The sequence below is a fragment of the Apium graveolens genome, chromosome 7 (assembly GCF_009905375.1).
Source record: "Apium graveolens cultivar Ventura chromosome 7, ASM990537v1, whole genome shotgun sequence".
Lineage (NCBI taxonomy): Eukaryota > Viridiplantae > Streptophyta > Magnoliopsida > Apiales > Apiaceae > Apium > Apium graveolens.
This window is the reverse complement of record NC_133653.1, coordinates 232,530,376-232,544,838: the sequence shown is the minus strand read 5'-3', so window position 1 is coordinate 232,544,838 and position 14,463 is coordinate 232,530,376. Positions and strand designations below refer to the sequence as shown.

The following is a 14,463-nucleotide window of genomic DNA, read 5'->3' as shown; positions in this document are numbered from 1 at the left end:
AGGGCGCGTCCCAGGATTTGAAATGATTTGAAAACGGTTACCCTTATTCCTCGGGAATCGTGATTGACGTGATTGATTTTGACAGCTGTCCTCTTTTTACTATTAATACTAGTCACAATCAGTCATTTTCTTTTACTTTTACTTTTACTCTCCCTTTTTTTTTACTTTCTCTTTCTACCCAAAAGCTCCAACCCCAGCGGTATTGTTTTGCTCAGAACCAGCCTTTTCTGTTACCATTCTCCAAATCTTTTCCAGTCAACTTCTTCTCCATTCGAAAAGGTACGAAAAGCTTCTTGTATTTCTGAATTTCGTTAAGTAAATCACGTTGCATGTCATGTTACCTTTTCATCTCCCATTTCTGTTCTTGATAATATACATAGTATGATGTATGTATCTGTGTATATGTGTAATTTTGAATTTTTGCTGTTTTAGATCCAAAATCATTGGGTCTAACTTTTAATTTTATGTTTCTAGGAATCCCAATCGTTTATACTTAAAATTAAAAGCATATATCTTACGATAAGGCGCGCCTTCACATTCATACAAGGCGCGTCCTCTTTATTTTCCGCAACGCCATTGTTATATAACCTTCATACTTCATAGCAGTCTTTATAGATTCTATAATTGATAGGACGCGCCTTCTTAGTGTATGACCCGTCTTGGAAAGGAGCTAACATAGATCGTAGGAAATACCATTCTCTTAATTCTACCCCTACTTTTTCTGTTTCCTTTGTACTTTCGTATCTCATTCTTTCGAATTGGGCGCGCCCTCAACATTTCTTTTGGTTTTCTTGACAGCTGGAAGACGAGGGCGCGTCCTCTCTTTTTCACCCTTTCAAGAATTTCCTTATAAATTTGGGAATCTGTTAGGTCCCAATGTGTTTGTAGAAGGGGGGTTGAATACAAACAGTACCGAATAATCGAATTAAATGCGGAAATAAAAAATGTGAAACAAAATTCAAGTTAAATAAAAATATTATTAAAGTTGAAAGGTGTTACAACAACTGTATCGATTACAAGAAATTAATCTCAAATTAATTATCACAAATCTAGAATAAATTCGACATGAACTTTTTCTATTTTTGTAATAAAAAGATTCAAATGCTAAATGCAATTTGAGATTAAGTTTTAGGGATTTTGATCCGCTAGATTGTTACACAAGAACAAGATAAAGATTTCTAGTTGATTGGATTTAACTTTACAATCTAGAAATTGACCTTGAAGTTGCAGATGAGATGAAATATTTATGTCTGCTTCTTTTTCTTTGTTCTCGAGTTATGTGTTCTTGATTGGATGATTATTTTCTTTCTGTTGCTTCTTTGTCTTTTTAATTCATTCAACATAATTGAATTGAACTAGAATGACAATCCTATAGCTGGCAAGACTTTCGGTAGGACAATGGATTGAACTAGCAAGACAATCTGATTGAACTACAATGACTTTCGGTATGACAATCAGTTGAACTAGCAAGACTATCTCCTTCCCAGTAGAACTTTCGGTAGGACAATTGAAATGACTTGGCATGACAATCGGTATGACAATCCTGATTGTCATGCTAGTTCATTTTCAATTGTCTTGCTGATTTAAGACTGCTTTTAATCCAATTTAAATTCTGAAAATCCTTAATATTAATTTTGAATTAATTAATCAATTAATTTAATTAATCAAATAAATTAATCTTTGCAGATATAATTTATTTTCTTAATTAAATTATATGACTTAATTAATTAATAGAGAATTAATACTAACCCTGAGCAGCAACCAATCTTCTGAATATCTTCTGAAAATCACTGAGAATTATGAATCAATTCCACCACTTCAACGTTGACACTCGATGTACTGTCTGGTTCATGAGTGACTAACTTCCGTGACGTTTCTTCATGTCTTGACTTTGATACTCTGATTTTCTTTAGATTAAATCCTTGTAATTAATGATACTCTGACGAGATCTCTGTCACTTGATTAAATCCACACTCTTGATTTATATCACTGAGGCATGATCAATTTCTTGAACTTCTTCCAGTGAATTAATTCCTCAAGTCTGTAGATGAACCTTGTTTCTGAATCCTTTGACAGATATTACTCTGTGAGATCTCTTTTGACGGTAGATTCACTATTTACTTATTACATTCTTATTTGAGTTGAGTTGAATCCTCGAATATACAAATAGGCTATGACATATGACTTACAATCTCCCCCTATTTGTTTGTTAGACAATAACACACAAATACCTAGAGGATAACTCAACTAACAAATAAGAAAAAGATATAAAAAGAAATGCAAAGTAAATAGTAGAAAAGTTCTGGACTAGATTTAACATTTTCCAGATTCCAAGTAGATGTTCCTCTAGACTGAACATATCTTCAAGTAGTTCCATCTTCATTTGTACAACTACATTTCCTGTTGAGAAGCGCATATCTGTCTTGCTTCTCCCCCTATGAGAATCAACTGATTAAAGAAGATCACCTTCGTTTACCACCTCTCCCGTACAATAGGATCCGCAGATAAAAACCAATGGTACTCCCCTTTTGAAAACAGCTTCTTCCCTTACTAGAAAATCACCTTGTGTTTACCACCTCTCCCGTACAATAGGATCCGTAGTTACAAATAACAATGGTGTGGTGTAGTGTACATATGATCTTTTTCTTCCTCCCTGCTATTTCTCCCCCTTAGTTGAGGAATCCTCCAAACTATTACTTAAGCTCTTATCTCCCCCTTAAAGAAGGAATGTATGCCGTCGTCTGAAGGAGTTCTCATATTCACTTGGTTGGAAAAGAAATAACAAGTAGTTTCTCTTTCTTCCTCACTGTGAGTGTGTGATTCTGTTTAGTGTACCTCACATGTGTTTCACTCTTCTCTCCACTCGTGTTTACACTCATTCTCACAAGTGTATCACTCTTCTCTCATAGCTTCATAATCCAGCTGTACCTGCAAGAAAAATCACCTTAGCCATCCTTAAGGAGGTCACAGGTGGTGCAATGGGAGTTCACAAATCCCCATCCTTGTTAAACTCGTCAGATGAATCTGAGTCATAATCTACAAGTTGCTAGTTTCCCTTTTAGGGTTCCAGATTTGAATTCTGGGAAGGTAAACAATGATCCAAAGAATTTAGCATAAAGATCAAGGTTCCCTTCTAATGTTTGTGAAGACATTTCCTTGTGACTCATCAGGTAATATCTGAATCATTGTCAACAAGTTGCCGATCTGCACCTATGTCAGATCCACTATCCGCAGATGCATCCAGGGGATTTAAGCCTGGGGAGGTAGACACTGACCACTGACATATGGCTTTTGGATCAGTATCCTCTCCTAACACCTGTAAAGGTAATTGGTCCATTAACGAAGCTTGAACAATCGAATCTGACCTTAAAATGGTCGAAACTCTTATTTCTGTCAACTCATCCTTTGTGTGTGTGACATCTCCTTGTGCATCAAGAATTGTTTATGTTTGAAGTGGTGACACTACATCGGATACCTTGGCCGACAGGCAAATTTCAATAGACGCACCCTGTTGAGAGAATGAATCTAGTAACTGTTTTTGTGCCTTTTCAGCCATTACATCTTTTGAGAAGATGTATGGGGGCTAGCAGTTGTCTCGGTTTAAATACTACTCATCTATGTAGGAGACAGAGCTACTGGGTTGACTACAGAACCTTCCTTATGTGGTGCACTAAGGCACTATCTCCCTCACGCTCATTCATACTACATTTAGTGGTAAGAGAGTGTTGGTTGGTTCTGTTTCCGTGTTTGTCTTTACAGTCTGGGATAGACGTTGTGGGTTTTCAACCTCATGACTGTCAATGAAAGAAAGCCATTGGACTGAACCTGTATCACAGAACATAGGGCAATATAGAGAGATAAAATGTACTTAAGATCTATGATGAATGAAAATTATACATTTAATCTTTTGAGAGTAATGATGTACAATAGTGATTTCAAAAGATTTTACATGAAATAAGAAATCACTAATGTAGAAAGAAGTTTGATTTACTCCTAAAACTCACTGCACATATAAAACAATATGATTGTGCCTAGTGATTAGAGAGTTATAAATATGATGATTGCTTGAGCAGTACACTAGTTCATACCAACCTGAATTGAGATTGTGAAGAAGAGATTGCATAGTCCAATAGATCTGCAACTGCAAAGTCCATGAACTGAGGTGCATTGACTTCCTCTTTTGACTCACCAACCAGGAGTACACTTGTACACATCTTACTAGAGTCCAATTCCAAGTGTCATGTACATCAGGTGCCTGATATGTCGTAATATTCTCAAGTCTCGTCACTGGTGCTATATGTTAGATACTGCTTCCTGATAATAACCTAGCACACTATACAAAATTTCACTGATAACATATCCAGCTTGCAAACAACCATATCCCTCAGATAAACCTTTGCTGTTATCTCCAAAGGTAACCAGGGGGCAACTTTCTCAATCCACATTTGATAGCAGGGCTCTATCTCCGGTCATATGTCTTGATGATCCACTGTCAAGAATCCACACTACCGGTTACACCTGTTTAATGCCCTGCACTACAAATGGATTAGACCTTCTTCGGAACCCAAACTTGGTTGGGCCCGGCATACTTATAGAACTGTCCTTTGTCAGGCAAAACAACATTTTTAATTTTAATTACCTCAACTTTCTCAATGACTGAACATTTGACCTTGTAAACAGCCTTAACAAATTTCTGTTTAAGCTTAGGCACAAATGTCTCCTTTCTAGCCTTAGAAGGACTAGCAGTCTTAGACCTATCATGCTTCTTGTTATTCACATGCTGACGAGGAGTAGTCTTATCATTAGAAACATGCTTACCATTAAAATAAGCATACATCATATTAAAAGCACAAGACATACAATTAGAAACACCACATGCTTTATGAGAGTGATTAATAGTAGGCAATTTATGCATGACAGACATGGCATTTTTGTTATCCAACTCATGTGTGTCTGAGTTAGTCTCAGTTGCTTTCACAACTTTGACTGGAACTTTCGACACACTTGACTTGGAAACAACCTTCTCATTAGCATGATCTTCAGCACGTATTTCTTCCTGAATAACAGAAGAGGCCGCATCAAATGGTTCAGCAATTGATGGTTTATAGAGGGGTTCATCAACACCCTTAAGCACATGTGGTACTTCCCACCCTTTAGCACAGACACGAGGAGGGGAGTTTATGCCTAATTCTCCAATAGCAACATTGTAATCATAACCTATTCCAGATGTTTGATTAACAGATTGCTTACTGTAGAACTCTTTAGCCTTCGAACAAGAATTGAAGTAGGCTCTAACCTTAGTCTCAAGACCGGTGATCTTGTCTTTGAGAATAGTTTCGAGTTTTCTATAACAGTCAACTCTATTCTCTAGAAAAGATACTTGTTCTTTTAATTTGTCTTGATTAATGTGCACAAGTCTTAATTCATTGACCTCTTTCTCAAGGTCTGTGATCTGTAAACTTAACAGTTCATTATCACGACGTGCACAATCTAAGTTACCTCTTAGATGATAAACATTTCAGCATCAGAAAGTTTTACCTCTATTCTTGACGATGAAGCTTTTCCATCAATAGCCATAAGAGCAAGATTTCCTTCATCTTCATCTTCACTGTCAGTATCATCCCAGCTTCTTCCCTTTGCCAGATAAGCCCTTTCAGAGTTCGTTCTTACTTGCTTTGGCTTCCTACATTCTGTGGCAAAGTGTCCCAACTCATTGCAGTTATAGCATCTAATGGTGCTCCGATCAACCATCCCTGTTTTGTATCCACCACTGCTGGTGTTAGAGGATGAAGATCCACCTTTCTGGAATTTGTTGTAGTTGGACTTGTACTTAAGCTTGGGATTCCTCTTGAATCTGACATGGGAGAATCTCTTGACAATTTGGGCCATTGACTCGTCTTCCAATTGCTCCAGCTCTTCCAAGGAATAAAAATCATCACATGATTGATTTGTAGTAGGAGGATCATATTCTGCTACTAACATATTTTCCTCAGCCTTGGAACACTGTACCATTCTCTCCAATTGTTGAGATTGCTGTTGTTGTTGACCTTCAGCTACAAGTGCAGTAGATGTGCTGACCATTCTATCCTTCCCGTAGACTTCCTTCTGTTGAATCTGCTCCAACTCATAGGTTTTTAACACTCCATAGAGCATGTCCAAAGAAATCTCACTCAGATCTCTAGCTTCTCTAATGGTAGTGATTCTATGTTCAAGATGAGTTGGCAGTGTTAAAAGGAACTTTTTGTTGACCTCTCTGATTAAATAATATTTTCCATTTATGTTTAGGTTGTTGATCAACGCATTGTACCTCTCAAACACTCCAGTAATTCCTTCTCCTGGATTTGATTTAAAATATTCATACTCAGAGGTTAGGATCTCCAATTTGTTCTCCCTAACTTCCTCTGTGCCTTCATTGATCACCTCAATAGTTTCCCACATATGTTTGGAATTTTTACAGTTCATCACATGTCTGTTCATCAAGGGATCAAGGGAATCAATTAAAATTAACTGAAGGCTGGCATCCAAGGAGGCTTCATCTTTTTCAGTAGGAGAAAAATCCTCAGGATCTTTAGGATAGGTTCTGGCTTTGGTGATCACAACATCATCTACTATCACCTCCGGTTCAATAACCTTCGGAGTTCTTATCCCCTTCTTTAACAAGTTTGAATATTTGAGATTTGCCACTTGTAAAAATAAGAGCATCTTCTTCTTCCACATAATATAATTCTCTTTATCAAATTGTGGAATTTTAACGGTTCCAACTTTTTATGAAGTCATTATGAATTTTTGAATGAATAAAAATTCAAGGAGTTGAAAAATCACAAAAGTCTAGGATCTTGATTTGTTCGTTAATCAGAAGGCTCTGATACCAATTGTTATGTCCCAATGTGTTTGTAGAAGGGAGGTTGAATACAAACAGTACCGAATAATCGAATTAAATACGGAAATAAAAAATGTGAAACAAAATTCAAGTTAAATAAAAATATTATTAAACTTGAAAGGTGTTACAACAACTGTATCGATTACAAGAAATTAATCTCAAATTAATTATCACAAATCTAGAATAAATTCGACATGAACTTTTTCTATTTTTGTAATAAAAAGATTCAAATGCTAAACGCAATTTGAGATTAAGTTCTAGGGATTTTGATCCGCTAGATTGTTACACAAGAACAAGATAAAGATTTCTAGTTGATTGGATTTAACTTTACAATCTAGAAATTGATCTTGAAGTTGCAGATGAGATGAAATATTTGTGTCTGCTTCTTTTTCTTTGTTCTCGAGTTCTGTGTTCTTGATTGGATGATTATTTTCTTTCTGCTGCTTCTTTGTCTTTTTAATTCATTTAACAGATTTGAATTGAACTAGAATGACAATCCTATAGCTGGCAAGACTTTCGGTAGGACAATGGATTGAACTAGCAAGACAATCTGATTGAACTACAATGACTTTCGGTATGACAATCAGTTGAACTAGCAAGACTATCTCCTTCCCAGTAGAACTTTCGGTAGGACAATTGAAATGACTTGGCATGACAATCGGTATGACAATCCTGATTGTCATGCTAGTTCATTTTCAATTGTCTTGCTGATTTAAGACTGCTTTTAATCCAATTTAAATTCTGAAAATCCTTAATATTAATTCTGAATTAATTAATCAATTAATTTATTTAATCAAATAAATTAATCTTTGCAGATATAATTTATTTTCTTAATTAAATTATATGACTTAATTAATTAATAGAGAATTAATACTAACCCTGAGCAGCAACCAATCTTCTGAATATCTTCTGAAAATCACTGAGAATTATGAATCAATTCCACCACTTCAACATTGACACTCGATGTACTGTCTGGTTCATGAGTGACTAACTTCCGTGACGTTTCTTCATGTCTTGACTTTGATACTCTGATTTTCTTCAGATTAAATCCTTGTAATTAATGATACTCTGACGAGATCTCTGTCACTTGATTAAATCCACACTCTTGATTTATATCACCGAGGCATGATCAATTTCTTGAACTTCTTCCAGTGAATTAATTCCTCAAGTCTGTAGATGAACCTTGTTTCTGAATCCTTTGACAGATATTACTCTGTGAGATCTCTTTTGACGGTAGATTCACTATTTACTTATTACATTCTTATTTGAGTTGAGTTGAATCCTCGAATATACAAATAGGCTATGACATATGACTTACAGAATCTATTCGCCTCCAAACACTTACTTCGATCTTCAGCCTCCAAACGCTCACCATACCCCTGAATTTCTGAACCGGGTGGCGCGCCTTGTTCAAGATTTCAAAAAGGGTATCTTGATGGCAGACTCTTCAGACAGTTCTTCCACGGACAACATTCCTTTATCTCGTAGCCATGGGAAGCAGAAACTGGTCCAAAAGGATAGATCCCCAGCCCCAATTAGTACAGAACTAGACGACGATGACTGGTTCGAGAGTTTGAATGCCGACAGGTATAGGGGTGTTGAGAGGGGTGTCAACGTAGGTGCTGGGCCTTCCAAAGTTTCCTACAGGGCTGTTTCTCCAAGCCTATCTCCTCAACAAACACAGGGCGCGCCTACTTCTCCTGTCTCTGAGGGCACGCCTGAAGGAAATGCATCGCCACTTCACGATGAAGCAAATTTCTTTGATGAGGACTCCTTCCAGTTTTCCACCTCTCCTGAACCTTCTTCAATCCCCTTCCAACACTGGGAAGTTTCTGACAGTGAATTAGACTTTGATTCGAATGAATTCGAACCGTGCAACGAAGCTGTGAAGAAACGCTTCAGGAAGGAGCATGGGAAGCTTTTCTGCGTGGGCCTATCCTCAACTTGTTCAGATGAGCAACTAGGATGGCTCATGGAGTTCTATGATATTGAGGGCATATGGGCGCGCCCTTTAAGCATGATGCGGCCCCATATCTTTAATTATGGGAGGAACTTCAAAATCCCTAGGATAGTAACCAGCCCTAAGCTGGTATCTTTGGGTATAGGCACCCCCCTACATCCCTATCTTAGGGAAGTGATAGAACTCTATGACGTGGCTCCACTCCAACTCTCTCCCAATAGTTACAAATTTATTCTGGCCCTGTTCATTCTCTACACAGACATGGGTTTCCCTCAACCTTCCATGGCCGAAGTCACTTATTTCTTTAACCTGAGAAAATCTGACCATGGGTACTACTACTTGGTTGTAGACAAACAACATAATAAGAAAGGTTTCTCCTCTGGCAAGCTTAGCCATGAAAAAGGATGGAAGAAAAATTTCTTTTATTTGTATGACGTTCCCAGATTAAGGATAAGATTCAACAAGTCACCAAGTAAGGGCACGCCCTTTCTTTCCTTTTTTCCCATTACTGTGCTTATACTCCTTTTTCCCCTTTTTACATCCTTATTCTTTTCAGACAGACCTGTGGCCAAGACACTTAAGGGCGAGCCTAAAAAACGAGCCGGAGCCCTTCTCAGAGTGGCTGCTGACAGGTGGAACCTAAAGACCTTAGTCACCCGGACCAATTTGATGCGAGTCGGAATCCTTTCTGACCAAGTAGAGACGAAGTGTAAATATGTAAAATTTAGGAAAGACGCCCCGGTTTCCCGTGTCATTGACCCATATAGTGAAGAAGAGGCTGAAGAAGAAGAAGAAGAAGAAGAAGAAGAAGAAGAAGAAGCAGAAGACAACTCCTGTCAAGGCCAAGATCCTTCAGGTTCAACAATTGCAGAGTCTAAAGGCGCGCCCTCCTACAATTGGCGCGTCCTAGCTTCTTTTCTGTTAGCTTTTGTATTAGCATACTAGATATAAATTCATGTTAATGTGGTTAATCTTTCCGCCCCTTAGGGCGTGCCCTTTCACTCTAGGCGTAGCAGTTTACACATATTTATCAATGTTATCTTTATCAATTGCCTTTATTTATTGCTTTGTTTAGCACACCTAAATGTCACGTTTAATTAACATGTTCTATGTTTTACGCAGAAATGGCTCCTCCAAGAATCCCCAAATCCTTCGGGGTGCGCCCTAGTGACAAACCTAGGCCTAAGCCAAAGAAAGATGATCCTTCAACACAGGCATCCGTCCCAACTTCTACTCCCATTCCTCAAACAACACATGTCCCTAAAAGGCCCATAATTGATCTTACAGAGAAACACGGCGCGCCTAAAAGGCATAGAACGGAGGGCGCGCCTTCAGGCTTATCTGCTGCTTTGAATTCTCTTGGCCCCATGGGTTCCCTTCATGTTTCAGATGAAGAAGTGGAGCAATGGCAAGCCATGGACTTGGAAGAGTCCACTCGTGCTTCTATAAAAGCATCCTGCCAATTGTTCGCCCACTCCACCTGAGTGGTGGTGGACAAGCTTCTTGAAGAGAGGGCGCGCCTAGAGAGGCTGCAGGGTGACAATAACATTTTGAAGAATACCCTCAAAGACAAGGATTTTCTGCATGCTAAGGATATCAAAGCCAAGGACGGAAATCTCCTTTCTCAAGGATGATGTGGCCAACCTTACTTCTCAACTGGAGATTGCCAACAAAAAGGCTACCTCTCTCCACGCTGAGCTTGGTGGATCCAACTTGAGGATTGAGTATCTTGAGGAGCAACATAAAATGGGCTGGCCTGATGAGAAGAGGGAAATGGCTGATGAAGCATTTGCCAATGGTTTTCACTTCTACAGGGTTGGTTTTGTGGCCAATGACCCTGATTACACTTTCGAGAAGTTTGGGGAAGAGACGGTTGCTGAGATGGTGGAATTTAAGAAGGAGCACGCTCCTGAAATCAAGGCGAGGAGGATAGAACTTGGGTTGGAGGAGGAAGAAGGTGAGGGCGTGCCACGAGAGGAAGCCCCAAGGACGCGCCTGAAGCCGACCCTACTGTTCCTCTTCAAACCATCCCCTCAACGGAGAAGTCTCAGGGCGCGCCCTGATTTATGTTTTTCTTTTATTCGTACTTAAGTTTCAAATACTTCTGAGGAGCCAGCCCTCTTTTGATGCTGTGCAAAGTTGTACGACTTATTTCTTGCTACCCTTTTTTCTTTGCATTATGACATTTCGTATGACACAATATGATTTTATCTTTTTCAGTACGCATAAAAATTTGTTAAGGCACTCCGACTTTTTCTTCGCCATTTTGTATTTCCGAAAATATGAGACTCATATTTTCATGATGGCGCGCCCCTATATCATGTTTCCATAAGTCTCTAGTCAATTCGTTATGACTTATGTTGCTACAGGGCGCGCCCTTTGATATTTAGAGTATATTTATTTAGCACATTTATGGGTGTTTTTCTTTTAATGTAATTTCAAAGTTGTCCCCATATCATTGAGATCTATAGACTCCTTTCTCGTATCATTTGGTAATACCCTGACTTAAGTGCGCGCCTTATTTCTTTTATCAGTAATACCCTTACTTAAGTGCGCCCTATGTTGAGGCGCGCCTTAAGCTGTAGGACTTTTACCTTAGCTTATTTGACTAGCCATATGCTTTTAGGGCGCACCTTTCCATGTATGCATACTATGTTATCTTGATTATGAAGCAACAGTTATTAGATAGGGCGCGCCTCTGATGTTTTTCAAATGAAAATTTTCATGTCAAGCAGATAAAGCAATTTGAAGTAACTTTTCCCTTTTATTGATAATACGCTTGAGTGTATAAATTACACCAGTCTCATGGCTACTATGCTCTATGGGGAAATTATTTGAAAATTTTCTTCCTTCTGCTAGTTCCAAGGTTCGCAGTCACATGTACTACCCCCTAGGCTAGGAGGAATTTATTTGCTACTAGTCTATTACATAGGAATTAAACATGAAAATAAGGGGGACACAACCACACCCTACTGATAATACTTCCGTAAATGTTCCGCATTCCACGCTCGAGGAATAAGTTTACCATCCAGATCTTCCAAGCGATAGGTTCCCTTCCAGAGTATAGCTTTAACCTTGTACGGTCCTTCCCAATTAGCTCCAAGCACCCCGTGCTGAGCTATCTTAGTGTTAGGCATAACCTTTCGCAACACAAGATCTCCAACTTTGAACGGCACGAATTTTACCTTTTTATTGAAATACCTTGCGATTCTCTGCTGATATGCAGCAAGCTTTAATTGAGAGTTTGTTCGGGCTTCGTCTAACAAATCCAAGTGAAGCCTCTGGTTAACTTCTGCATCTTCCTCAACAAACACGTCTCTCCGGAGGGATCCGGCGCCTACCTCCACGGGAACCATGGCCTCATACCCATAAGTCAGCAGAAAAGGGGTTTCTCCTGTGGTCGATCTAGGGGTCGTATTGTAAGATCAAAGGACCATGGGCATCTCCTCTGGCCAATCTCCTTTTTTCTCTTCTAACTTTGCCTTCAAGGTATGTTTTATGATTTTGTTTATAGCCTCCGTCTGACCATTACTCTGCGGATGATAAACTGCGGCAAAGTCCTTTTTGATTTTCAAGTCCTCACAAAGCTTCCTTAACTCCTTACTATCAAACTGCTTCCCATTATCCGAGATGAGTTTGTAGGGGATACCAAACCTGCATACTATGGAATTGAAAACAAAATCCCTTATCTTCTTTGCAGTGATCGTGGCTAGTGGCATAGCCTCTGCCCATTTGGTAAAGTAGTCCACAGCTACCACGACGTATTTCACACCCCCCTTTGCTTTGGGCAACTCTCCAATGAGATCAATTTCCCATATGGCAAAAGGCCAAGGACTTGCCAATGAGGTAATGGTAGATGCCGGGGCGTTGGAATAGTTGGCGAATCGCCGGCAACGATCACAAGCCCGGACAGAATTGAAGGCATCCTCTCTCATAGTTGGCCAGTAGTATCCTTGTCTGAGCACTTTTAATGCCAAAGAACCACCCCCCGAGTGATTGCCACAAATTCCTTCGTGCACCTCTCTGAGAATATAACTTCCTTCTTCCATATCCACACAACGTAACAGTGGCTGGTTAAATCCTCTCTTGTATAATATCCCGTCATATTCAACATACTTTGCAGCCTGGTACCGAAGGCGTCGAGCCTGTAGTTTGTCTTCTGGTACAGCTCCTGTCTGAATATAGTTATGAATGGGGTTCATCCAGCTTTCTCGCGGGACTTCTTGCGTCTGAAACACCTCTACCTCCGGAATACCTGAGATTTCTTGGATTCCCAAAGGGATTTGTCCAAATTGGACGATGTCCATCTGTGACCCCATCTTGGCCAAAGCATCCGCATTACTATTTTCTTCTCGCGGAACGCTTTCTAGCCTAGCACTTAAAAAATATTTCAATAGGCGTTGCGCACATCTTATATATAACTTCGTTCGCGGTCCCCGGGCCTGGAAACCTCCGTTGACCTGATTCATAACTAATTCGGAATCACTCTGAACTATCAGATTCATGGCCCCCACCTCCAGAGCTAATTTTAGACCGTTGATCAAAGCTTCATACTCAGCATCATTGTTAGTAGCATAAAACTTGAAATGGATAGCGCTCATCAAACGGTGCCCCTCCGGAGTGACCAAGACAATCCCGACACCTGATCCATTGTTGTTCACGGCCCCAACGACATGTAATATCCACCAAGGGTGTGGGAGTTCCTGCCTCTTTTCATCATGAGAGCTTCCTTGCGAGGTAGGTTCCGCCAACACTATGGCCTTGTCATCAACTTCTGCATGGAACTCAAGTATGGAATCAGCCATCGCTTGTCCCTTGATTGCCGTGCGAGGACAATACTTCAAATCGAATTGTCCTAGCTCTACTGCCCATTTTAACATTCTCCCCGACGATTCGGGTTTATGTAGAATATGCCGAAGCGGATAAGCGGTGCGAACTTCTATTCGGTGAGCCTGAAAGTATGGTCTTAACTTTCATGCCGCAAGAATAAGAGCGTACACCAGTTTTTCCATGTTGGTATACCTGGTTTCCGCATCCAACAACCTTTTGATCACATAGTATACGGGCCACTGGTGGCTTGCTTCTTCCTTTACCAACACCGCGCTGACGGAGTATTCAGATACCGCCAAGTAAAGAATCAATGTTTTTCCGTCTTCTGGCTTGGCCAACATCGGAGGATTTCCCAACTGCTCTTTGATTTTCAGAAAAGCCTCTTCACACTCAGGGGTCCACAGAAAATCCTTCCCCCTTCCTTTAATTGCCTTGAAGAATTCCTTGCACCTATCTGATGACTTTGAGACAAATCGATTTAGGGCCGCAATCCTTCCTGTCAGGCTCTGTACTTGTTTGACGCTGGTGGGAGATTTCATGTCTAGCAAAGCTTTGATTTTTTCCGGGTTAGCCTCAATCCCCCGGTGGTTGACCATGAATCCCAAGAATTTCCCTGATTCCACACCGAACACACACTTCTGCGGGTTTAGCTTCATCTTATATTTTCTCAGAATATGGAACATCTCAGCTAAGTCGGCGATGTGGTCTTCCGCCCTTTTAGAATTTACGAGCATATCATTTACATATACTTCCATCGTTTTCCCAATCTGCTTCTTGAATATTTTGTTTACCA

The 14,463-nt window shown here is 39.7% G+C and overlaps 1 protein-coding gene across 1 annotated transcript; it reads right to left on the bottom strand.

Moving 5' to 3' along the window:
* Window positions 1-11,809: 11,809 nt before the first annotated feature.
* On the bottom strand, window positions 11,810-12,196 carry LOC141674552 (uncharacterized). The gene has a single exon (XM_074481261.1). The coding sequence runs from the start codon at window positions 12,194-12,196 to the stop codon at window positions 11,810-11,812; it is 387 nt and encodes a 128-aa protein (XP_074337362.1).
* Window positions 12,197-14,463: the final 2,267 nt, after the last annotated feature.